This window comes from Epithele typhae (assembly GCF_022376455.1).
Source record: "Epithele typhae strain CBS 203.58 chromosome Unknown BXZ73scaffold_8, whole genome shotgun sequence".
NCBI classification, from domain to species: Eukaryota; Fungi; Basidiomycota; class Agaricomycetes; order Polyporales; family Epitheliaceae; genus Epithele; species Epithele typhae.
The window spans coordinates 245,340-268,414 of NW_025954199.1; the positions used below are offsets into that span (position 1 = coordinate 245,340).

Here is a 23,075-nt window from a genome sequence, read left to right on the forward strand (position 1 = left end):
TGTCTTGTCGATCGCGCACTCTCGCAGAGCCACTGGTACGACACCAAGCTCCCACCCAGCGCGAACCACAGGTTTGACATGTCGCGGTGCCTGGGCATCGCGGCGACAGACTGGGAGCCGGGAACAAGGCAGCGATGCCCAGGCCGAGGCACCGTATGTACCTCCACGTCGGCGATGGACAGCCGTGCCAGCAGGGGCCTCGCACAACGGTCTTATACTCGTACGTACGATACATATGTACACGTCGCTCTAGCAATTATCACAGACGGAACGAGCAAAGCCAGGGTCCCAGAGCGAAGCCAACAACAAACGGGGCGTGCTACGCCAACAGACAAGAACATTATCAGATTCACCCGAGAGAGATAGATGGTGGAGTTGCATAGAGAACGAGGATTGTGGGTGCGGTAAGGGTGATACAAAGCGACGACGGGCGACGATACGAGAGGCGGGGTTCGGGGAGGACTGCGGAGCGGTGAGGAAGCGGTTACTAGCGGGGCAGCGCGAGGGGTTGGACAACTAAGCAAAGTCCGAAGATAGTCGAGACGATAGGCTGGGCACTTTTCTAAGCAAACAGCGAGCGGCGACGACAACACGAGGGTCGGCGCGTCGAGCGTGTGAGGGGGTGAGGGGAGTGGCGTCGCGGCAGGGGGTCGCAAGGAGGGGAATTAAAGTACAGAGGAGCGGAGATGTGCAGTATATAAGGATAGTGCGGGTTGAGGGCAGGTGAGAGCGAGCTGCGCGATGTGCGGGCCAAGAATCAAGATGAGGGAGATGGATCCAGGGGTTCCAGATAGTACGTGCTGTAGAGGTGGACACTGCCACGTATCGACCTGGCGGAGATGGGGAGAAGGGAGGAGGAAGGGAGGAGGGCACGGGACCAGGATGGGCAATTAGGCTTACAAAAACCCGCTCTCGTGCATGAACGACGTCCACCGCTCGTCCAACCTTCCATGCCTCGATGCGAGCCCCAGCCCGACCAACTCCGACGGCGGAACATACTCTTGTGGCGCGCCCGCACCCTGCTGTTGCCCGTGCGAATATGGCGTTGTATCCGCATAGCGCTGCAAGAGCTCTTGCTGCTGCTGAGGCTGATATTGCGTACCGTACGCCGACGAGACGTGGGGCCCGGGGGCAGCGGTGGCGTACCCCTGCGCGGGTTCCGCGGGGGCATGCTGGTGTTGCGGTACCCACTGGTACTCGGCCGGCGAGAGCGAGAGCGAGTGGTGTACGTGGGGGTGCGGGTGCTGATGAGGGTGCTGGTGTGAGTGCGAGCTGGGTGCGGGCTGCGAATGCGAGTAGCTGAGGCGGTACGTGTGCGGCTGATGCGATGGGGGCTGAGAGGACTGTCCCTGTATAGACGGATACTGGGAGGCAGACTGAGAGTGGACAACAGCAGCTTGGGCCTGGGCTTGGGCTGGCCACGCCTCCCGCAACTGAATAGAACCGTTACTTCCGGCGATAGGAGCGATAGGTAGCGTCGTAGGAGGGGTGATAATCGGCGGTGCGTCCCCCGGCTCCGATAAGTGCATCGACACTGTGTGATGACGGGGGATTGGTTGAGGCATCTGGGTGGGGGAAGGCGAAGGGCGCTTTGACGCGATGACCGAGGTACGCCCGGCGAAGATGTCGAGCTCGTCGTCTTCCTGGCTGCTCCAGAGCGAACCATCATAGGTGCCAGAAGAATCGTTCTGAGCGTTTCCGAAGGCATTGTGGGCCTTCTCCCGGAGCTTGAGAAGAATCGGCTAAAGTGCGCCAGAACGTTAGCAATGATCGCCAGGAACGGGATGATTCCCAGTAACTCGACCCACCAAAGCTTTTGCAGCCCTCCGATTGTACCTCGACGCCTGCTGGAACAGTTCATATGCCTGATCCATTTGGACCAGTGCTTGTTCTGCCATGGATGAGCGCGGGCCGCGGGTGACAATCGTGGCAAACACGACCTGCAAACGGGTTAGATCCGAGCGGCGTTAACAACGGGGCACATGTACTCACCGCTGCCGAAAACGCGAACGTCCAAATGACCCAGAACCGCGCGCACATGGCTGGGTACAGCTTGAACTGCTCTCGGATAACCCTGAGAATTGTCGTCGAGGACCGGTAAGCGGTCAGGAATGAGTGCGCGTATGGGCTGCGCAGCGGATTCCTCGGACAATCGGTGATAGCCTGAGCAAAGAAGCAGCGGTGCAAGTACAAGAGAACTGGGGTGGTGATTGAGCGACCGTGATAGAAGCAAAAGATGGAAGCGTCACTCACTGACTTCCCGCGAGTGCGCAAGGACGAAGCGGATCATGCTTTCTTGTATTGGCGGGGCTTCCTCATCTGGTGCAATCTCCAAACCCTCTTGCATAGCGGTAGCGTCAGGAGGGATAGGGAACTCTCGGACTTTGCGGTCGAGCTCCAAGATCGTCTCGTACGAGGGGGTTTCGGCAGCGAGAGCTTTTGAGGTCACCTCGGAAACGCACTGCAATGCGAACCGGAAACCCCATGTCTCGACTACAGCATCGGCATGAGTCAACGGTATTGTCAATGAAACGACTTCCCGGCGACTTACAATGAGCGTCCTGTTCATCGTCACCCTCCTCGCTATCCGGCGACAACGCTGGGGTAGGGAACTTGCAGTCAATGTACTCGCGTTGGATAACAGGTGGGCGCCCCGTCATCATGCTCTGAGACGCATCAGTACACATAAGACACAAGATCGTAAAAAGGACAGACCTGCCATGCGTCACCAACGAAGAGGTCCCAGAACGTAAGCCGCCGCCGCTCAAGGATCTCTGGCGAGAAGCCAAATCGCGCGCCGTCTCGATCTTTGTGATATTGTCAGATTGCGTTCCGAATAGATGGATAGAAGTGTGAACTTACGCAGCCCAATCTGTTCGGGGGTTTTCGGCCGGTCAGAGGATACGTCAGCGGACATTAGGCGTAACCACGTACCGTGTGAGCCAGTTGACCGGCGAGCGTTAGCAAAGCCCAAGAGAACTCCATATGGTGGTCCGCGCCCCCGGGCTCGTTGCCCACCATGGCGACGTAGATACTATGTAGATGGAGAGCCTGGATGGTGGTGAGGGAGGGGTTCGCCAATACCGGCTGGAGAGCCATGGCCGCCTGCGCGAGCTGGCAGAAGTGTTCCCCCTCCGAATTGTATCCCTGCTGCTTCAGATCGACCAGCGCGCCGATAGCAAGACAAAGGAGGAACAGGCCCAAGTCGTGAGGGCTGCTGGGCTCGGTCATTGGGGTGTCGTCATTAGCCGCCTGCTTGTAAAAGCGGGGAACTAGCTCCTCAAAGATTTGCCGCCTCGAAACGCTCCGGAAGAGCCAGGAAGCATGCATGATGTATGACTCGGCGAGTTCGCATGCCCGCTGGTAGGGCGGAAGATGGCCTTCAATCAACTCATAGGTCTGTGCAGCGGGGCCCAAGGGAGTGAATGGGAAGGCGTTGGAGAAACGGATGATGTCGCCGGGAAGCGGAGGAGTATTCGAGTCGCGTGCTGACTCCGGAGAGGCGCTGCCGTTACTTAGTGAAGAGAGGTCGTCCACATCAGACTAAACGATCGGGAGACTCTGTAAGGTTTAGATCAAAGAAGTGAGATGGGAAACGTACGAAGAGTAGGTACTGGAGAGCAGGTGAGTGAGTCATGTACAAAGAGGTTGTTAAAATATACATACCTCCGTTCCACCTGTGGGACCAAAGAACCGGGAGATGCCCCCGTCGGTCACGGACAACATACCAAACGCTGAGACGACGTCTCCTGACCCGGGCCGGTCTAGAATGTCCATGCCATCATCATCGTCCAGATTGTGGTTTTTGGAGGTGCCGTCGGATAGGAGGGGATGGGGTTCATTGGACGACTTGGCTTGGAGAATTGCGAGGGCGTCCTCGAGTTGATGAACACGCGCACTCATCTTGGCTATTCGACGGTGGAGATGCTCGGTCGCAGCGAGCACAAAACTAAAGGCCCGTTTGAATGGGGAGAGCGTGCAGCAAGAAGACAAGCAACGCACCGAGTACCCTGGCCCGTTGCAAGACTCCCTGCGACGATGTCAGCATTCAGACACAAGGGACGTGGATTTGCGCCAAGCGCGCTTCACGGACCATTCGGACATAGTGCCGCGCATCCTCGACGCTAAAATATGATGAGCCAGGATATGGGAGACGGGTGGCTGTATGCGCACCTGGCAAGATTGGCAGGGGATGGTCTTGTCGCAACGGATCTGGGGCCGAGTTATGAAAGAAAGAAGCGTGGACGGCGTCCCTGCGTACCTTGAGCCTGGAAGAAGAGCGCGCAAAGGCCATGAGGAGGGATAAGAAGACCGGGGACGCGATGATCGCACCTGCGACATTCAGCGCACGAAATCTCGCCTCTGCTCCGCTTCAGCTCGATCTCGCGGGCGTGACTGGAGTCGTATTTGATGTCCTCGGCATCTCTGCGGAGGTTGTTTCTACGACGGGCGGCGGCAGCGGCCTTGGAGGGCTCAGCGGGCATGAGAGGGAGGGCGGGAGTGGAGGGGTGGCGAGAAGCGAGCGGGGGGGAAAAGGGGAAGTAGACGCCGGCGGGATAAATGATTCACGACAGAGGCCGGCGGGCGGTATGTTGGCGATCGGAGCCAACGGCGGGGTCGAAATGAGCGAGGAGGGATGAGATGAGATGTTATAAGCCGTGTACGCTAATACGAAGGCCCGGTCGCCCAGATTATACTCAGAAACCCGTTCGGATGTGGCCTCCCGACACTGATCCCGCCCGCGCGGTACCGGGCCCTCCGGCGCCAGTTCCGTCCGCCCACTGGCAGTGTTGCGCCGCAGCAGCCCATCTTCGTCGCCCACCACTCCGTCGCCCGCAGTCGGTTTGAGTTTGATTAACGCGCTTAGCGAACCTGGGCCCTTTTCCCACATCCGCGATCTCGATCGGGCGACCTCCTCTCTCTCTCCGCCGACAAGGCACACCGCCTCTCCAGTCCAGAACGCTGTCGGGAACAGGCACATCCAGTCATCCACCCTGCTTGCACCAATCACCGTCCGCTCCCCATTCTACTCTCTCGTCAGCTTCAAGACGAGGCCTGTCCGTGGCGCTCTTCAACCCTCTCTTGGAACCCGCAGCATACCGTACCCTCAAGCTCCGACCCCGTCGTCTTCGAAAGCTCGCCGGGTGGCGAGAACAGCGCCGAGTTGCCTGGGCTACTTCGGAAGAAGTTCTAGCTGATCAGCCTGCCAGTGGTTGTTCAGGTGCCGCAGCTGCCTAAGCGATCCTGCCCAGTATGTCTTTCCGCTACTCACGCACGCCCCCAGCGACTCCTGCTTCTCCCGATAAGCATTGAAGCAGATGCTGTGAGTTCTCACTAAGTCCTACTAACCGCCTGCTGCGTCGAAGCCACCGCTCCGTCTCAGTACGCTCAAGGCTGTTCGGTTTTCTCACCCTCGGGGCTTCTGCCCTCTATCCACCTGCGGAGGATCATCAAAGCCGGGTCCGCTTTACGTGCAATGTGTCTTTCTGCGCGGCCGTACTTGCGAACCTATCCCTTTCTAGCGTTCCTCTGCTCTTCGAGCGACCGTCTGCATGCCCCGCTTCATCCGGTAATGTGAGGATGTCACCGAAAGTCTCGACTCCTCGGATGCTGCGCTCGGCTAACGTCGAGAAGCTGGTGCAATTTCCAGCTTATGATCAACGAGAGAGTCCAAAACAGGCCGCCCCTATCCACCCAGCCCTACAGAGCCGACAACCCCGGAACGTTGCTTACACCGCTCTGACGAAGCGGAAGCGGCGGATGAACATGTTAGCCACCTGCGGGCAAACTCCGCGTCTTCTCCGTCTGCTGAACAAGGAATCTGTCCAACGTACATCATCGACGCCGTCACCCACACCTAGGTACGTCTTCTCATTATGAATCCCACTCATTTCTGTCCCGCACTCCGTCTGTCTGGAGGCCGCACGTGAAATGCTTAGTTCCTTCAGTTCAGTAGCCCCTTGATGATACCGCGGAGGAAGAGCAGCCAATTGGTAATGAGTGCGGGTTCCTTCGATGCTTCTCTTTGTATTTACTGTTTAGCATGGGAAGGCTGTGTGGCACGCGTTTCACGGCTCGAACCGAAGGATGTCTAGCTTGGCCGGCGGAGGCGAACGTTGTCTATCAACTACTTACAAGCGTCATCTGCATGTCCGTTTCTTCCCAGTGCGGCGGCGAGAAGGGCCTTCACCGCCGACGCAGCCTGGATCCAGCCCTTGCAACCATCATCGTCTCGTCATCCCCTCCATAGTCCGCATTCAACGGCGATGTCCACCGCAAGCACCCCATGCGTAACCGCAGTCGCGGCCTTATGGCCTTCTGAGTCTCATCGTCAAGCTTCCCTTTCGCCATGCCAAGCGAATGGTCATGTGTTAGCAGCCAGCCACCATCGCCCAGGCGAGTGGCGCGCCGCCATAAAGCGCATCTGCCACGTCGTGCGCACTGGGACATCTGGGCGCCTAACTCGTCAACCTCAAACCTCATCGGGGCCACGGAGGGCCACCGTCGATCATCCCCATCAGGCACACCAGTCGTGACCGCTGGACTCGACAGCAGTCGACAGCCTGAGCCTCGCACCTGGCCCGGCCCGGCCCGCTGTGTAAGGGGTGCTTGTCACTACCATTCTACGTTACGTCCGACGCGCTTCGTCTGACTACTCACACCGCCTGCGGAGAGAACGCACGCCGTCGCCGCTGCTTCTGTTCTCCGCTGCGACGGTTCAGCCCAAGGGTCCAGTCACCAGTGCTGAACGTGCGCGTGAACCTTGAGACAATATTGCCCGCGGCTCCCCCCCTCCGGCCTCTGCCGACCACGCGAGCGCAGCACAGCGGCCGAGGACAAGCGCGCCGGGCCCTCACCCTCCTCCATTGCGCAAAATCAGACATATTCGGGCGTACCGACGCGTTCACGTGGGCCATCATTGAAGCGCGGCGGTGCGAGCGTGGTGAGTCCGAGCGTCGCCTCGCTGATGTCGTCCGGCGTTCCGTATAATTCGGAAAGCCGCACAAGCGAGTGCTTCTTCGAAGCGCAGACGTGAACCACGGTTGTCGGAGACCTCGATAGTTTTGTCAGCCGCTTTGTCTGTCTCTGTCATTCTGCTCGTATGCATTCGTGTTTGAATAATTCTGCTTACTTGGTTCAGAAAATCGACACCAATGCTCGTGCCAACGAGCCCGACTCGTAATCCGTCACGGAGGACGCCGCGTGGAATCCGCGCATACTTGGATCCTCGAACACGCGTTCGTCGCCACGCACCGAGCGCTACGACTCTGAGCACCTGCTCAGCCAATGCCGATCCACGAGTCCGTGTGCCCACGACTAAGATGCACACGGCGATGCCAGCATGACCAGATTGCACACTCATCACCCCCGCGTGTACGCCAGCGCTCCCTGCCACGCGCCCACAGTGAAGCCCAGTTCATCTCGACTCAGACTCCACCACGCGCCGTCGCGGGGCAGCAGTCGTGAAGCACACAACGCACCATTTCCGTCCGCCCGCCGCGCTGCTGTACAGCAGACTGCGCGCAAGTACTCGTGCCCCGCCCCCATCCCAGCGTGTGGCCAGAAGCCCAAAGCTCCCGCTGCGGAGGATATTGGTCGTCGCGCGACGCGGCCCACAGCCGCTTGCGTCATGCTCGCTCACAAGCTCGCGTTTCCCCAGTTTTCAGCTACCTGTCGAAGCTGGCACCTGGCGACCACCCAACCGTTCTCGCCAACCAAGCAGAGGGCGCCTGCAGTGCGATCGAGCGCCGTGAGGCGCTTTGCCCCGTCTGGAGTCTGGACAGCGTCCCAAGCCTGGTGAATCGTGATCCGTCACGCAAGTCCATGCCTCTGAGTACGCGCAGCACGCAGTACGACAACGTCATACACGACACGATCCCGACGTCCCTTAGTCACTGTGTCTCGACGTACGCCTGGCCGTCGTGTGGTGAGGCCCTTTGTCTGGTTCAAGTTGGGCTCGGGTCATCTTTGATTGGCCTCCTGTACCAGTCAGTGTAGTTGACTGCTTTGGACCGGGACCGTGCTGGTTAGGAGGCGGCAAAAAGTGACATAATCACCCGCTGCCGCCCACTCAAAGCCACCGGGCGCTCGACACACATCTGCCCCTATCTGCCCCCGCCCACGCCCGACTCGCTCCCAAGACATACGCCTCAGGATTCGGAACATCATACCGTCGGTCGCCATCCGATCAGTTCCTCCGAGACCTCTCTCACTAAACCCACTCCTCCACGAGTCACGAAATGCGCGCGCCATCAGACGCGCAGTGTCGAGCGCCCGCAACGCGACGTAAGTCAGTTATGGTGGCTGCTTCCCCCGGGCACTTGAGGACGCCCGCGCGGCATGCGTGGACCATACAGTACTTATGACACGTCCAGCCGCACCTCGCCAGGCCACCGACGGAAACCCTCCGCGCACCCAAGTGCCTATGTGCACGACGCAGGGATGATGCCTTGGACCATCGTCTGCCCACGACCCCGGTTCCTTGCGCTTGTGGCGTTCGTCGACCGGCGCAGTTGTCATGTCACCCTGGGGCCGGGGAAGCGCGACGTAGAACGCTTGGAAGGGCGGGAGACATCAGCGGGGCGCGTGGAGGGACGTGGGTTCGGACCGGTGCGCACCCACGCCCGCCATATGTTTGATGCCGTTGGATATTGGCGTGCCGTGTGGACGGGTGAGACATGTGCGGAGGAGACGGCGGTAGAGGGGAGGTGTTTTCGGGACGTTATACATACAACATGCGTGTACACCAGTAGCGTGGTCGGGCACGGATCCGGGAGGGAAAAAATATGCGACAGTTCGAGAGAGAAGCTGGCGGAGACGGGAGAGTACATAGAGATGAAGGGAGAGTCGACGAACCAAGATGAACACTCGGTGGGCGCACGCGCGCCACCATTCGATCTACACTTAATACACAGATAACGGGAGTCGTTGGCCGGGCAGCGAGGAGCGAGGACGGAGGGTTGCCGTCATGTCTGGCGGGGGGTCGCGACCAGTGACGTGGAGACGAGCGCCCTGCGTTCGTGCAGTCCCATGGGACACTGCGTGACCCATCGCCGGGTTCCAGAAGCCTGCCGCCATATGCCCACCTGATGTGACGATCCGACAGGAGGGTGAAGGTGGCAGCTGGAAAACGGAATACGGGCCCGTGTTCTGTCGCGGGTGGAAGACGGGAAAGGAGGATGCCGTTTGGGACGACGACAAATCACGTCGAATAGAAGCCGGAATCGCTCACGCACTCTGCCAGATTGGATGGGGTCTCGAGGCGTACGGCGTCTAGAAGACAACAGGGTCAGCGACGCATTCGGCAACGGAATTAGGACGTAATAAAGCCGAAGAAGGGGCACCGTCACAGAGGTATAGCAGAACTAAACATGTAGAGATGGTGTGGGATCTCGACTGCGGAGTTGTGCGGAAACAGCGAATACGCACTGAAGTAGCAATGTGCCAAGGCTTCGGCTGCGGTGACTCTGTCGTGGTGGTCGAAGCGCAGCATCTTGTCCAGCAGGTCGATCCCCTCTGAGGTAACATTTAATCTGTTGTCCTGTGTAACGAACTTCGTCCAGGGCTGCTTCGGATAACTGGACACCGATGTGCAAAGGCACAGCAGGCGGCGCAATTTCGGAAAGGTTAGTCAACGAGGCGAGCGGATGGTAGAAGATCGGACGCACTTCTGGGTCAAGTCTTCGTTGAACGCCTCCAGATACAGGTGATATGCGGACAGGTACTTCTCGAGATCGTCTGATCCAACCACTTTGACGATTTTGAGTAGCTGGTCCTCGTTGTCACGTCCACGGAAAAAGTGCTCCCGTCGGAAAATCTGTCAGAGGTCATGTGAGCTCATTCCATTGGATGGCACAACTCTAGGTTCAGGGCGATATACCATCGAAGCCAGAATACAGCCCACACTCCAAATGTCTAGGCTGTAGTCATAATGCTTGTAGCCCACGAGCAGTTCTGGGCCTTTGTAATACCGTGACGCCACACGTGTGTGCAGCTCCACCCCAGGATGGTAGAACTCTGCGAGGCCCCAGTCAATTAGACGAAGCTGCGAAATTCAGAAGCGCGTTCAGTCACCGAACGCATATGACCTCCCTTGGCACGCAATCACCGCGTACCTTACGACGTTCCCTGTCGAACATTATGTTGGCTGGCTTAACATCGCGATGGATGATCCCGCGGGCATGGACGAAGTCAAGCGCCTGGACGAGGGAGCATGGAACGGGGGCGTCACACCGGAAATGAACGGCTGGAAACGCAGAAGGGGAAGCTTACCCGGAGCAATTGGAATATGTAGAATTTGGTCTCCATCTCCGTGAGGTTATGATACATATCCTTCCACTCCGCGTTGTGGACGTGCTCCATGATTAGGCTGTTCGACCTTGACGGTGGGTCGTGGACGACGTCGAGGAGGCGGATGATGTTGGGTCCACCGGCGAGGTTACGGAGGATCTTGATCTCCCTCTTGATTTTCTTCTTTGCGATGCTCTTCAGCACCTTGATGACGCATGGCTCCTCGTTGGAGGAGTCGATGCCTTCAAACACCTAGCCAACCGTCTGCGATCGGTCATCGCATAGACTGAGCATGAAGCACTCACGTTCGAGTATCGTCCGCCACCCAACCGCGCCACAATCTCATAGCGATCCGGGACATTCCACTCGATACGCAAACTCTCTGTCGTTCCACATGAGCACGCGGAGATGGAGCCGCACGAGGCGACCACACACACGGAGCGTGGTGCGACTCACCATAATCGTACCAACTGGGGCCGTAGCGAGCGTTCACATCGGCATAGACTCGGGCCATGGCGGCCATATTGCTCTTAGCAGGTGGCGGTGGGGATGGAGAGGAGGACGGGGAGACAAGAGACGGGATGGCGCACGACAGCGCCCGTCAGCAAGCGTGCATCGTGGGCTGATCACCGGCAGGCTCGATGAGTCTGACCGCTGGACGCCGTCCGCGGCGCGTCGAACACAGGCGCCTCTGCGGGCTGCGGGCGTCTGTGGGTTTGTGCGCTTTTCCCCGACCTCTCTCCGACCAGCCCGAGGGCAAGCGTGGGAAGAAAAAGCAGGTGACTGCCGAAGCGACACGGCGCTCGATGAGATCCCAATCAGACGCGTCGGGAAGGGCGACATCTCTTTCGCTCCCATTCGCAAGTAAGGTTGGCGTCGTGCACGGCATGCCAGCCCCAGATGCACGTGACTTCAAGCGTCTACGTGAATATAAGTCCTAGCAGGCGCCGGATAGGTGTCGCGCGCGAGGTGAAGCGGTCGCGCGGTCTGCGCGAGGCTACGGAAAAGTTAAGATAGTATTGAAATGAGTACATGGAAGCACCCATGCCCTCGCGGTCGAGTTCCGTTAAGATTTCAATCGGCAAAATACTATGAACTGAGTGTTTCTTCGCTGTGTTTGTGAAGACTAGTACTGATGTTCCTCTCGCATTTCGGCGAGAAGGTTTCCAGCATTGTTCTGCAGGGGTCGCATTCTAGTGATGTGGTGATTCAATTGCTTCACATGGGGTTCGTGTTGCGACGATGCTCCGGACTCGGGCAGTGGTGACTGCCCCGACCGGCGTCAATCCCGCATGATATCAGCGGGCGTTATGAAGGTGCTCACCGTGTTCTCCTTGTCACCCGATGATTCCACCGTTTCTGTCAGCTTCTGGCGAGATTTATGCGTGCATTCTATTTAGACTTAATCATTCGACTCATTGTGTGTGCTTGAAAAGCGTGGTGGGGGCAATGCGTCATGGCCAGAATTAAATGATGGATTTTGGAGCCATTTTACACCACAGATGCTCGTTCGGGACACTCTGACGCCAAAATCACGCCCTCAAAGCAGTTTCTCCTCAAAACAACAGACAAATCAAAGGGTATAGACCTTGTCTAAAACCTGGTCTGATCATTTTCTGGTATGAGTCCTGTAGCCATTGATTTTGACTTTTGAGGAACGCAGAATCGCGTTCCCCCGCCAAATGAACGGGCGCTCGTCACGTGATGTGGCATGCCGTGCACGACGCCAACCTTACTTGTGCCTGTGAGTTTCATCCACCCGCCTCTTTCCCGGACCAACGCCAGCGCACCGACGGCTACCGACGGGCGGGAGAGGCGCGCCACCCCTCCGTCCGCTCGTGACTCCGAGGATTGTCCAGGCCGGCGGCGACGGGCTGCAGAGCGCTCCACTACGCTGGCGCCAATTAGCGCCGACGAGATATCGATCTGCGCGATGCGTGGCGCGTCGGCCGCTGCCGAACCACGTAGTTCTCCTTTCGTGCTCCCGTCCGCACGCGCGGCTCTCTCCACATGCACGCGCCCGCCGCGCACTTACCGCGTTGCCTGCGCCGACAGTGCATGTCCCTCCGCGGCGCTCGAGGTCTTGCCGACGTCGACGTCGCACCCCCACTCACACCCGCGCCCGCGCCAACACGATGGCTCCGTATTTTGAGACTGCCAAGGTGAGTCTCAGGGCCGCCTCTCTATCGCCGAGCTCCGTGCCCTCAGAGGGTGCAGCGTCAGACCTATTCCACGCTGAGAGGCACGGAACGCGTATGTTTTGCTGATCCGAGCGCACCCACCACCAGTCCTTTGCCGATGTACCAATCACCGACGGTGGGGTGGACACCGCCACCTTCCTTCTCGCCTCAACGGACTTTGTGAACATGTTTGGTGCGCCGGCCGTGCCCGCGTGGTAGAGGGTGAGACTAACCGCCTCTCTTACGTGTCCCGGCCGCGGCCAGACCTGCTGGGAGGCGGCGTCTTCGCATTCGTGCAGAACGACCTCCGCTCCAATCTCGCCGTGCGTCTTCCCGATTCCCGACGTCCGCTTCGTCGGTCGAACCCGGCCCGATCTCACCTGCCTCTTCTCCAGGGCGTCCGCCGGCGGTTTGGCGACAGCGAGGGCGAGTCGTTCACCCTGGAGAAGCTGGCGGTGCACGAGCGAGAGACGAAGGGGGCGAACGACCGCCACGGGACGGCGTGTCTCGTGCGCCTGCTGCGGTGAGTGCCCCCCGCCGCGCGCCCCCGCACCCGCCGTGTCGTAAGGGCCTCACACCCCTGTCATCGTCCTGGCTGGCCGTGCGCAAAGCGGGCTGTGGTTCACGTGCGAAGCGCTCCGTGTGAGTCGGCTCGGCCCTGGACGTCTTCCTCGCCTCTCGCGGCAGAGGCGTGCGTTCGTGCGAGAGGCTCATGGACCGCCGCTTCGCCGCCTTGTTAGAACATGCAGGCGGACAGGAACGCAGAGCTGCACCTCTGCTTCAGGCGGGCGTTCGACCTCGTCCTCAAGCCCCACGTCCCGTACCTCCTCCGCCCGGTGATCACCGTACGTAGTCCCCGCCGCCCTGGGTGTGCCACTGGCCGCTGAACGACGGGGTGGTCGCAGATCGCAATCCGAGCGGTGCCGCACCGGCACGACTTCTACAGCAAGATCGGGCAGGGGGCGTCGGACGAGAAGCTGGACGGAGAGCTGACGCGGTGGCTGGACGGGCTGGACACGATCCTGGACCGGATGCGCGCCTTCCTGGGCGATGGCGGGTACGGCAGGATGTGAGCGGATGGGCCGAGCACCGTGCGTCGACGTCGGGCAGCCCCCGCGGTCTGTCACGCCGCACTCGCCCCATGTTCTCGTCATTCGCTTGCGCTGTCTTATTTCCGCCCGCGTTCTGTTCGGGGCTTCGGAGGCTTCTTTCATTCATTGTCCGTCCCCACGCGCCCCTCCCGTCATCGTCCCTCGCCCCCAACATATCAGGCCCTCCAACAGTCGCGTCTCCACCGACCGGGCGTTCGAGAACATGAGCCTAACGGACACGTACAGCGACCGGGGGGCACGCGCGACTGATGCGATGATCAGCAGACGGTGGACACACTGCAGATGCGCGCCGATATTGGCCGTCCCGCACAAAGTTAGCGTTCTGCCCGCCTGCCCCCAAAGCAGTCTACACGACACCCACGCGCATTAATGCACGGGCGACACAACGCAGCGCAACGGCGTGCGCGTCGAGGCCCGGACGCGAACAGCGCGCGCACGGTGGAGGACGGAGCATCCCCCGCCCCCTCCCTGCGTGCGCGCGGAGAGCGCGATCGTCACAGACGGTGCCTCGTTGCGAGCAAGGCGGGCCATCCAGCTCGCGCGTTGCCATACGCGGCAGGCGGGGGGAGCGCGATTTCCATGATGGTGGCGCGCCCTGGGAGCGCAACGGCATCGCACGCTGTGGTTCGCGCTCCGCAGGTGCAGAAGGCGGACGCGGCGGGGCGAGACGTCGCACCGGACGGGGAAGCCCCCCTTCGCGGCGGCGCGGGCAGACGGGCGGGCGAGCGGGCGGGCGTGCGCACGGGCGGGCGGCGGGCCATGGGGAGGGAAGGCGCGACGGGGCGCTGGGCCGTTTTCCAAAGACAACATACAATGTGACCATCTTGAGAGCGACACAGCACACGCCGGCGCCTGGCTGCTGCCACCGACGGTTTCGATCAAAACGCAGACGCCGATCAGAGTTTGTCGCAGATAAAAGCGGAGGGTGGGGGATGCAGCGCGCGGGGAGGCGGACGAGCGGAGTGCGCGGGGCCAGCGGACGAGCTAGCGCGGTCGAGCAGCACGCGCCGCGGCGGGGGGCGGGGGGGCGGGATATATAAACAGCGGACGCGGGGGCGGGCGCTGGAGGGGACGGGAGAGAGGCGTGCACATGGATACGAATCATGGGCACGCACCCGATATGGGAGGCGGTCGCCTCATTCGCCACGGATTTGAATTTGCCGCCTGGGAATGTTTTCTGTTTGTTTTCGATGGAATTTCGAGCATTCTGAATTGAATGTTTTCGCTTCTTCCCCCCGCCCGTCTTTATATCGCCTCGCTCGGTTCCACGTCAATCCCCCTTTCCCCCGTGCCTCTCCCCGCACCCGCCCCGCCGCTTCCGCCACGCCCGCCACGCCCACAACGCCAGCATCCGTGAGCATGCAATGGAGGTAGAGTGAGTCCCTCCGCCGCGTCTGCCCCGCTCACCCTGCTCACCCCACTCAAGCACGCAGCCCGCCGCGTCTATCGCATCCCTCATGGCCTCGGCTCCCAGGTGAGTACACTCGCTCCAACTCGCCCGATCGCCACACGCTCACAGATCGCCCAGCGTCCCGCACAAGCGCAAGCACTCGCCACCGCCCGCGACGCCCGCGGAGGACGACGACGGCAAGTCCGACCTCGACGCTGACGCTGACGCCGACGCCGATCCCGACCCCGACGCAGAGGGCGACCCCGACGGCGCGAGCGCGTCCCCCGCCGACGAGTACGGCAGCGGGCGCATAATCTGCGAGACGTGCGGCGACGGCATCTCGATCAGAGATGAGGCCACCGGCGGTTTCACCGTCAAACACTGGGATGCGCACCGCGGCGCGTGGTGAGTACGCGTGCCCGCGTGCTCCGCGCGCACGAGACAGACAGACGAAGAGCTCGACGCTGACCCGCTTGTGCCCGTCCAGCCAGACCTCAGGTTCCCAGGTCGTCGTCGAGGTCAGGCCCAAGGAAGCGCCCGTGCGCGCGGCGCCGGCGGCTCAGCCCGTCGATGCGTCCCAACCGCAAGCGAAGCGACGTCGCGCCAAGCGCACGGAAGAGGAGCGCATCGAGTATCTCCGATCCGACCCTTACGTCGCCAAGTTCGAGGCCTACCGCGTCCTGTGCGCGTCCTGCGACAAGTGGATCCGTCTCCGGCCAAACTCGACCTACTGCTCGATCCCCTGGGACGCGCACCGCAAGAGCTGCCTCGCGAAGCGGGTGTGAGTGCCCACGCGGACGTTCGCGTGCGTGTCCGGTGGTTTGACGTTGTTGCGTTTCCTGCAGGGCGAAGAGCACAGTCCCGATGGACGAGCGCACGGCTGTCTTCAGCGCGGACTCTCTCGTCAAGCGGTTCGACAAGTCCCGAGTGCAGTGTCGCGGGTGCGACCAGTGGATACCCATCCTTACCGACGACACAGCGACTGCGATCAAAACCTGGAAGCAACACCGGGAGTCCTGTCAAACGCAAGTCGTCACGAGCCCAGGCGCCTCGACATCCAAGTAAGTCGTAGCCGAACGAATCCACACGTCGTTGACGACAAATGTCTGACACATGACAGGTTCAACATCGCGAATGTGCCGCCACCATCAAAGCATCTCCTTGCTCTCGCGTCGTCGTCTTCGCTTCCACCCACCTCTGCTTCTGCACGCGCCGGCCTCGCACAGTCCCTCTCTGGGAACCCTGCCTCTGGAACGCAGCCCTCTCAGCCGGTCGCGCCGTCATTCAAGGACTACACCCCCAGCACCTATACCACCACCTCTGAGCCTCGCCGCCGCAATGCAGAGCAGCGGGCCGCTGCGCTGCGTGCGGACACCCTCCTCGAACAGGTCGAGCCCAACCGCGTACTGTGCAAGATGTGTCGCAAGTGGGTCCAGCTGAGGCAGGACAGCACCTACTGCGCCTATCCTTGGCTGCAGCACCGGGCGAAGTGTCTCAAGAAACAGTGAGTGCCACGTGCACCTTCGGCCGTGCGCACCCTCTCATGTGCTGCCCCCCTCAGCCAAAAGATCAACGACCGCGAGGCCGAGATCGCCCAGCTGCGCGCGGAGCGCGACTCGGCCCTGCGAGGGGAGATGTCGGACTCCAGCTCGGAGCGCGACGAGCTCGAGGACGACGACCCGATGGACAGTCGGACGAAGGACGAACGGCGCCGGGCGAAGGCAGAGGCGGCGGGGGCAAGGCTGCGGCAGCTCGAGGAGGTGCAGACGGGGCGGACGGGGTCAGGCGGGTCGAGCTCCGACGACGACGCGATGTGGGACCACATGGACGTCGACATGGCCCTCCCACCGAGGCTCGCCGACCTCGAGGCTCCGGCCGGCAGGTGAGTGCTGCATCCCCATGTCCCTCGTGCACACGCCCCTCCGCTCGTGGTGCTGACGCCATGTGCCCACTCTCCCCGTTCCCCCAGACTCGACTTCGTCGCGCGCTCCATCCGCCACCTCTTCCGCATCACGTACGCCGGCTCGGACGAGCTCACCATCGCCGCCCTCGTCACGTACCTCAACGCGGCGATGCCGCCCGACAAGCACGAGGACTTCGACACCGCCGAGGTGACGAAGACGATGACCGCCCTCCACGAGCGCGGCTCGTTCGTCTTCGAAGGCGACTCCATCCGGCTGCCCGCCGCGTGAGCGTGCGGGCGCGCGATACCCCCACCCGACCCCGGGTGGCGATCATACCGAACCGCGCGGCGGCGAGCTCGCGCGCGGTGCCTGACACGGACGCGAGGTGTGTGTGACATAAATGTGCTGCGGCAGGCGTGCCGCCCTGGGCCTCTTATGTGTTCTGTTTCTTGGTGGCCGGCGAAGGACCATGTTCCGTGTCCGTGTACTAGTATCTGGTGCTGTGGCCCGCTCTTCGCTGCTGTTGTGCTACATATCTATTGGCCGCTGCCGTCGCCTTGCTGTCTTTGTACTCCCGTATTCCAATTGTAGAAGAGGCTGTGCGTATGGAATCGTTAAAACAAGCCCGCTGTGCCGGCTTCCGTTGTGAAGCAGACGATTTGCCAAGGCTGCACCGGGGAAAGGTGAGTTATCGGGGGAACCCTCGAGAAGGGCGGGAATTCCCTGCACGCCCCTAGCGCGCCCAGTCACGCACGCGTGCCGTAACGCGAATGTTCCTCGTCACAGTCACCCCACTGGCTCCGACGACGACGGACGTTCGGGATGGCAGCGGGCAGCGGACAGCGGCCGTCGAAACCACAGCCGACGACCGCGAGCAGAGAACCCCCCACAGGCGTACACAAGACACACCAGCATGAGTCCGCCCATGATGAACGCGGTGGCGGTGCCCACTCAGGACTTGCTCTGCCCCGCGCGCAGGGCCCACTACAAATTCGCTCGGCCCGAGCTGCAGGATGTCCCCCCCAGCGAGATCTGGGTGCGGCACGGCACGGCCGCCCTGGCCAGTTGCCGGTTTAGATTGCGCACAGATCCCCAGGCGTGGGCAGCGGCCTGACAGAGGTTCGAGTTCTGTGCGGCGGCCTGGGCGCACGTACGGTCCTACGGAGCCCGGTGTCCGAGCGAGGGCCGGGAGCGGGGTCGGGGCGCCGCTGCGGCTCCGCCCGGGGATCTATCATCTGTGTTCTGGTGCGCGGGGCATCCGGCATTCGACGCCGTCAGGATTCAGGATTCAGGGCGGCGGTGGGGGTTTGAGGGGTTGAGGGAGGGTTCGAGCCCGGGCCCTGGCCGAGGTCGTTCTAACTTCGTCGTTCGGGCTCGGGCTCGAGCTCGCTGGCCACCACTTGCGCGCGCGACGACGCCGGGCCCACGCCGCGGCGGCCGAGCGGCGTTCGGAATTCGGGACCCGCGCGCGGGCGCGGGCGCGGCGGCCGATGGGAGCGCACTGCACAGCTGCAGCCAGTGGATCGCGACTCGCGAGCGGTGGGTCCCGGCGGGGGACCTGCTGGGACCTGCAGTCTGCGCACACAAAGCCTGCTTGCCGCACCGCTCGGCGCGGATCATCAGGGCCTCAGGGCCTTTGCGCAGACCACCGCCCCGGGGCGCTCGCCACAGAAGTGATGAGACGGCAGCTGCCTTGTCTGCCGGCAAGCGCGCAGGATCTGGGGACGTTGTCTGCCCAAACGAACGGAGAGGTCGTCCGCAGGCCCTTGGGGCCGACTGGCGTTTTTCGTGCGGTCCGCCGTTGATCGTCGCGGCGGCGCCCACGGTCTCGCGCGGGAGCCCTCCCGCGTCCTTTGGCGAGGGCCCACGTGTGTATGACCGGTCGTGAGACCGAGAGGTGTGGCATATGTCATCATCGTCTTGTCTAATCCGTTGCGCAGAAGCGCACAAAGGCGGCGGCGGCGGGGCGAGCGACGGAACGAACGCCCGCCTTCGGGCGCAGGGTGGCGGTTGCGGAGGACGTGCGGCGGAGGCGTGCGGCGGAGGCGTGCGCGCGAAGTGGTCACGTTGAATGGGGACGTATACTTCTGAGTTGTTCGCTAGCTCTCGACGCTCGTAGAGATTTTCTGCAGAAAAATGGACGTGACGGACGTACCTGGACTCAGGACCCTTACGAACGTGTTGGTCAAGCGGATCAGATCTCCGAAGGCGTCGTGAGAAGGCATGCTCACGGTGTCTATAAGTATGGGCCGCTCGTCCGTGTGCTAAGTGATAAATGCAGCTCTAAAGCCGGGACTAGTAGAAGCAGGCTTACATAGGAGTCGTGGTGCCTGGGAAGACACGGTTACAATGAGTGGGTGACAGGTCTCCGCCGAGTTGCGTACAACAAGCTACTCACTATCCACAACGTATGGAAACGCATGTTTGACAGCAGTAAGTACTGAGGGGCTACAGTACTGTTCTCCGTTACCGCAGGGTCTTCGTGCGTGCACCGTAGTGGACGTGCAGTTTTCTTGTTTGTTTTTGATGGTCATTGCTGTGCAACCGTCATGCTTCGGTCTCCGTCTATCTCCGCGGGAGGATCGAGAGACATGATTTAACAATGCGCTGTGAATCATGCATGAATGAGACCCAGAAATGACCTCAGGGTTCGGACGACTTACTAACCCAAAAAGCAACCCGTCACCGGCACAGATTCCCTTGTACACGCTTGTGTGATCCTTAAAATTTTTTGATACAAGTAACGACCCGAGAGGGTCACGAATGTGATGTGTGACATTGGCTTGACGACTTTTGGCACGTGGCTGTCTGACTTCGCCTCTTCAATCCCATACCTCAGACTCGTGTTCCCCCGTCGTCCTCTAGTGTCTACTCTCTAGTCGAATTTCTGAATAGCATCTCCTATGCACACTGTCAAACATGCGAACTCAAGTGTGGCTTAGAAGTCCCTCATTTTTGATACCATTCAATAATAAACTACGTATCTTTGTGAGTCTCTGGCCGTCCACTCCATCGCCTGTAGTGATGACAACCAGCGCGATTTAACAGCATTCACAGACAGTGCTATTAATTTTCGATTGCATACGCAGCGCATTCACGCCATAGAATCATGGCCCTCCAACAAAAATTGTTCGATAAAGCGTCGTCAGTCTTTACTGTGATAGGTACGTCTGTGCAAACGTCGTCATATCATCTGCCTGGTCTTTCTCCTATGGTTCCGACATGAGCCCGTTCACCCGCTTTCCGAGCTCTTGCCACACCCTTCGGACAATTTGAAGCCACGGGTGATCTATCCCATATGACTGGCGTGACGTCAGCTGCTCTGACGGCTGGATGACGGACGTACATTTTGGCGGGCCGATGGGTGGCATTCTGTCGTCCACGGACCGTCGCATCTTGCATGAATGTATGCCGTCGCAGGTGGAGCATCATAGCATGCGCTCTCCCAGTGAACAGCACACTGCAAGCCGGGCCGTTCGATTTTCAAATTTGATCGCGTGGTATGAAGGCGCAGCAGTCGTTCATTCTTCTAGACCCGGAACAGAGTTGATGGAGTATCGCAGTGATATTGCACAGTGCGCTTTGTTCATTATGGCATAATGGCGAACACAGCTCATAGCTCCCGATTCTTGGCGTTCAATTGCATGACAACCGTCATATGTTTCGCCACATTTTGGGCGATGGCGAGTGCGAGAGGGTCAGGAGGTGCAGTCGAGGACCTCTGTCGACATCTGTCTCTCATACTCTTTTCCGTCCCCATCAGCGTGTCGTCTGGCACGTGTCGAGTCTCTGCTTCTCGCCAAGCCTATTTTACAGGAAGATCGGTCCTTGCTTCGGCTCCGAAGCACGCCAAGGGCAACACATCTACAAGGGTACCGCCCACGCGGATCACCAGAGCCTGCACCCTGTGCATCAGCTTTAGGCCTGCCATGTCTTGTTAACGTGGTCGTAGACGGCTAAGCTCCTCCACCCATACCTCCCGCTTGGCGTTGGAATCTGGCTCACTTGCCGTCTCGATGCTCATGCTCTTCATAGTGGTTAGGTTCTCGATTTTCCTGTCACTGGCACTAACACTCGCAATGGTCTACATGGGCATCCGTACTTCGGCATTACAACGGCATCAGTCCTTGTTCAGAGGCTAATTCTCGGCGTCGTTGGGGCAATGCTCTTTTCACGGACCGTCGACGGACCGCGACAGCCGTCGCCTGTTCGCAGTTTCCGCTCACATCGCCTGGGCACTGTTCGAGGGCCATTGAGTTCGCGTCCAACCAGGCGCTTGCCTTCGGTCATGCATGTTTGCGCGTACGACTGTCATATGTGCATGGGCGTGGCAGGGCTCAACTGACGATAATCTGGTCCGACTTTGAAGCGGCCAGGGCAAGTCGATGGGGTATAAAAGACGTGCGAAGACGAGGACAAAACTCAGACCCAGCTGCCTCGTCTCCTCGGTCTACCACAGGCCCCTCGACACCGGTTCACTACTCGCCATCGCCATGAAGTGGTTCACCTACCTCACTGCCTTCGTGGCTCTCCAGATCGCCTCCGCCCTCGTGAGTGTCGATATCCCTTTGCTCTTGCCCGGCTGCTCACCAATTGCTTGCTCTACAGGCCGCTCCCGCCGTGTTCAAGCGTGCATCAACCAGCGACGTCGCCACCGTTGGCTACGCTGCTCAGGCTGGGTGGGTCTAGCTTCTTGTATCCTGATTTTGGTCTTTCAGCTGCTAACGTCCACCTTGCAGCACCACCGGTGGTAAGGGTGGATCCGTCACCCGGGTGTCTTCCCTCAGCGCCTTGACCAGCGCGGTCAGCGGTGACTCCAAGAAGATCGTCATCATTGATGGTACCATCACGGGGAACACTGTCGTCAAGGTTGGCTCCAACACCTCTCTCCTCGGTGCTTCGGGCTCCGGTAGGTGGCTTTACCTCTATAGCACCCAACTCCTAGCCAACGTTCTGAACGACAGCTCTCGTTGGTGTCGGTATCCGCGTTCTCGACGAGTCGAACATAATCCTCCGCAACCTCAAAGTCTCCAAGGTTCTTGCCAGTGCTGGGGACGCCATCGGGATCCAGGCCTCCTCCAAGGTCTGGGTTGACCACTGCGAGCTCTCCAGTGACCGCGACCACGACAAGGACTAGTACGTCCCCTCCCCCTTCACTCCCGTACTTCGCTGATCCGGCTCGTTTTCCAGCTACGACGGCCTCCTCGACGTCACCCACGGCAGCACCGGCATCACGGTCACCTACACCTACCTGCACGACCACTGGAAGGCGTCCCTCGTCGGCCACTCGGACTCGAACGGCTCCGAGGACGCGGCGCTCCAGGTCACGTACGCGCTCAACCGCTGGGTGAACCTCAACTCGCGCACGCCCTCGTTCCGCTTCGGCCACGGCCACATCTTCAACAACGTGTTCGACAACAACAGCGACGGCATCAACACCCGTGACGGCGCCCAGCTCCTCGTCCAGAACAACGTCTGGACCGGCACGAGCAAGCCCCTCTACTCGACCGACGGGGGCTACGCGGTCGCCTCTGGCAACGGTGCGTCGGGCGTGCTTGTGCTCTCAGCTGCGGGGCGGTGCTGACGGAGGGGGGCGTGGGCGACAGACTTCGGCGGCGCGAGCAACTCGGCGCCGACCGGCTCCTTCACGAGCGCCCCGTACAGCTACAGCATGATCTCGGCCAGCAGCGTGCGCAGCGCCGTCGTCGGCAGTGCGGGTGCGACGCTCTCCTTCTGAGCAACGGCGAATCGGGATGTGCACGGCGGACGACTGGAGCAGATGAAGAGATACCCCGGCTTGTTCTTGAATCTGGAGATGGTCCCACTGTAGGATGCGGATTGGATTGGATGTGTACTTCCTAGGGTGCTTTTGAGGGAGTACGGGAATGATAAGTGTATGTTGTTGGCGACATGGCTTGCGAGTCGTTTGGGGATAAATATAGCGATGACGTATGTACGCGTATGCCGAGCCATTGCCGGCCCCCAGCAGGTGACCGCGTTTTTGCCATTCACGGCACTGAGGGCGCGCCTCTTCTCCTGCGCTCTGCTCAAGCTCGCCCACTCACCTCCTCGCACTGTCTCGATGCCTATGCATGCAACAAGAAGGGCATTCGTTGCTCTGCATACACTGTCAAGTTAACAAAGTCCATGAAGTCCGCAACGAAACGGCATGTTGTGAGCATGGTTGTCGCTCCACAAC

General features: G+C 60.5%; 5 protein-coding genes across 5 annotated transcripts; 3 read left to right on the forward strand and 2 right to left on the reverse strand.

Annotated features, from left to right (window-relative positions):
• Positions 1–896: 896 nt before the first annotated feature.
• BXZ73DRAFT_98616 (fungal-specific transcription factor domain-containing protein) lies at positions 897–4,484 on the reverse strand (the record flags this gene model as incomplete). The annotated part of the gene is made up of 15 exons (XM_048027741.1): positions 897–1,742; positions 1,809–1,940; positions 1,993–2,198; positions 2,254–2,493; positions 2,552–2,666; positions 2,716–2,807; positions 2,863–2,872; positions 2,935–3,543; positions 3,602–3,613; positions 3,667–3,949; positions 4,003–4,030; positions 4,094–4,124; positions 4,174–4,212; positions 4,262–4,268; positions 4,351–4,484. The coding sequence occupies 15 exons, from the start codon at positions 4,482–4,484 to the stop codon at positions 897–899; spliced, it is 2,784 nt and encodes a 927-aa protein (XP_047880638.1).
• A 4,718-nt stretch (positions 4,485–9,202) lies between these two features.
• On the reverse strand, positions 9,203–10,804 carry BXZ73DRAFT_88509 (Pkinase-domain-containing protein; the record flags this gene model as incomplete). The annotated part of the gene is made up of 8 exons (XM_048024977.1): positions 9,203–9,273; positions 9,367–9,578; positions 9,669–9,817; positions 9,881–10,045; positions 10,116–10,199; positions 10,273–10,542; positions 10,596–10,672; positions 10,747–10,804. The coding sequence occupies 8 exons, from the start codon at positions 10,802–10,804 to the stop codon at positions 9,203–9,205; spliced, it is 1,086 nt and encodes a 361-aa protein (XP_047880639.1).
• Positions 10,805–12,425: 1,621 nt separating this feature from the next.
• Positions 12,426–13,543, forward strand: BXZ73DRAFT_88510 (glycolipid transfer protein; the record flags this gene model as incomplete). The annotated part of the gene is made up of 7 exons (XM_048024978.1): positions 12,426–12,452; positions 12,579–12,663; positions 12,735–12,793; positions 12,866–12,993; positions 13,082–13,112; positions 13,211–13,315; positions 13,376–13,543. 7 exons carry the CDS (start codon positions 12,426–12,428, stop codon positions 13,541–13,543), a joined length of 603 nt encoding a protein of 200 aa, XP_047880640.1.
• A 1,496-nt stretch (positions 13,544–15,039) lies between these two features.
• BXZ73DRAFT_75337 (uncharacterized protein) lies at positions 15,040–17,164 on the forward strand (the record flags this gene model as incomplete). Its single annotated transcript, XM_048022197.1, has 7 exons — positions 15,040–15,056; positions 15,102–15,377; positions 15,460–15,753; positions 15,818–16,033; positions 16,093–16,476; positions 16,534–16,854; positions 16,942–17,164. The coding sequence occupies 7 exons, from the start codon at positions 15,040–15,042 to the stop codon at positions 17,162–17,164; spliced, it is 1,731 nt and encodes a 576-aa protein (XP_047880641.1).
• A 4,205-nt stretch (positions 17,165–21,369) lies between these two features.
• Positions 21,370–22,613, forward strand: BXZ73DRAFT_42428 (pectate lyase; the record flags this gene model as incomplete). Its single annotated transcript, XM_048018954.1, has 6 exons — positions 21,370–21,426; positions 21,485–21,555; positions 21,616–21,785; positions 21,841–22,012; positions 22,067–22,416; positions 22,483–22,613. 6 exons carry the CDS (start codon positions 21,370–21,372, stop codon positions 22,611–22,613), a joined length of 951 nt encoding a protein of 316 aa, XP_047880642.1.
• Between the last annotated feature and the right edge of the window lie 462 nt (positions 22,614–23,075).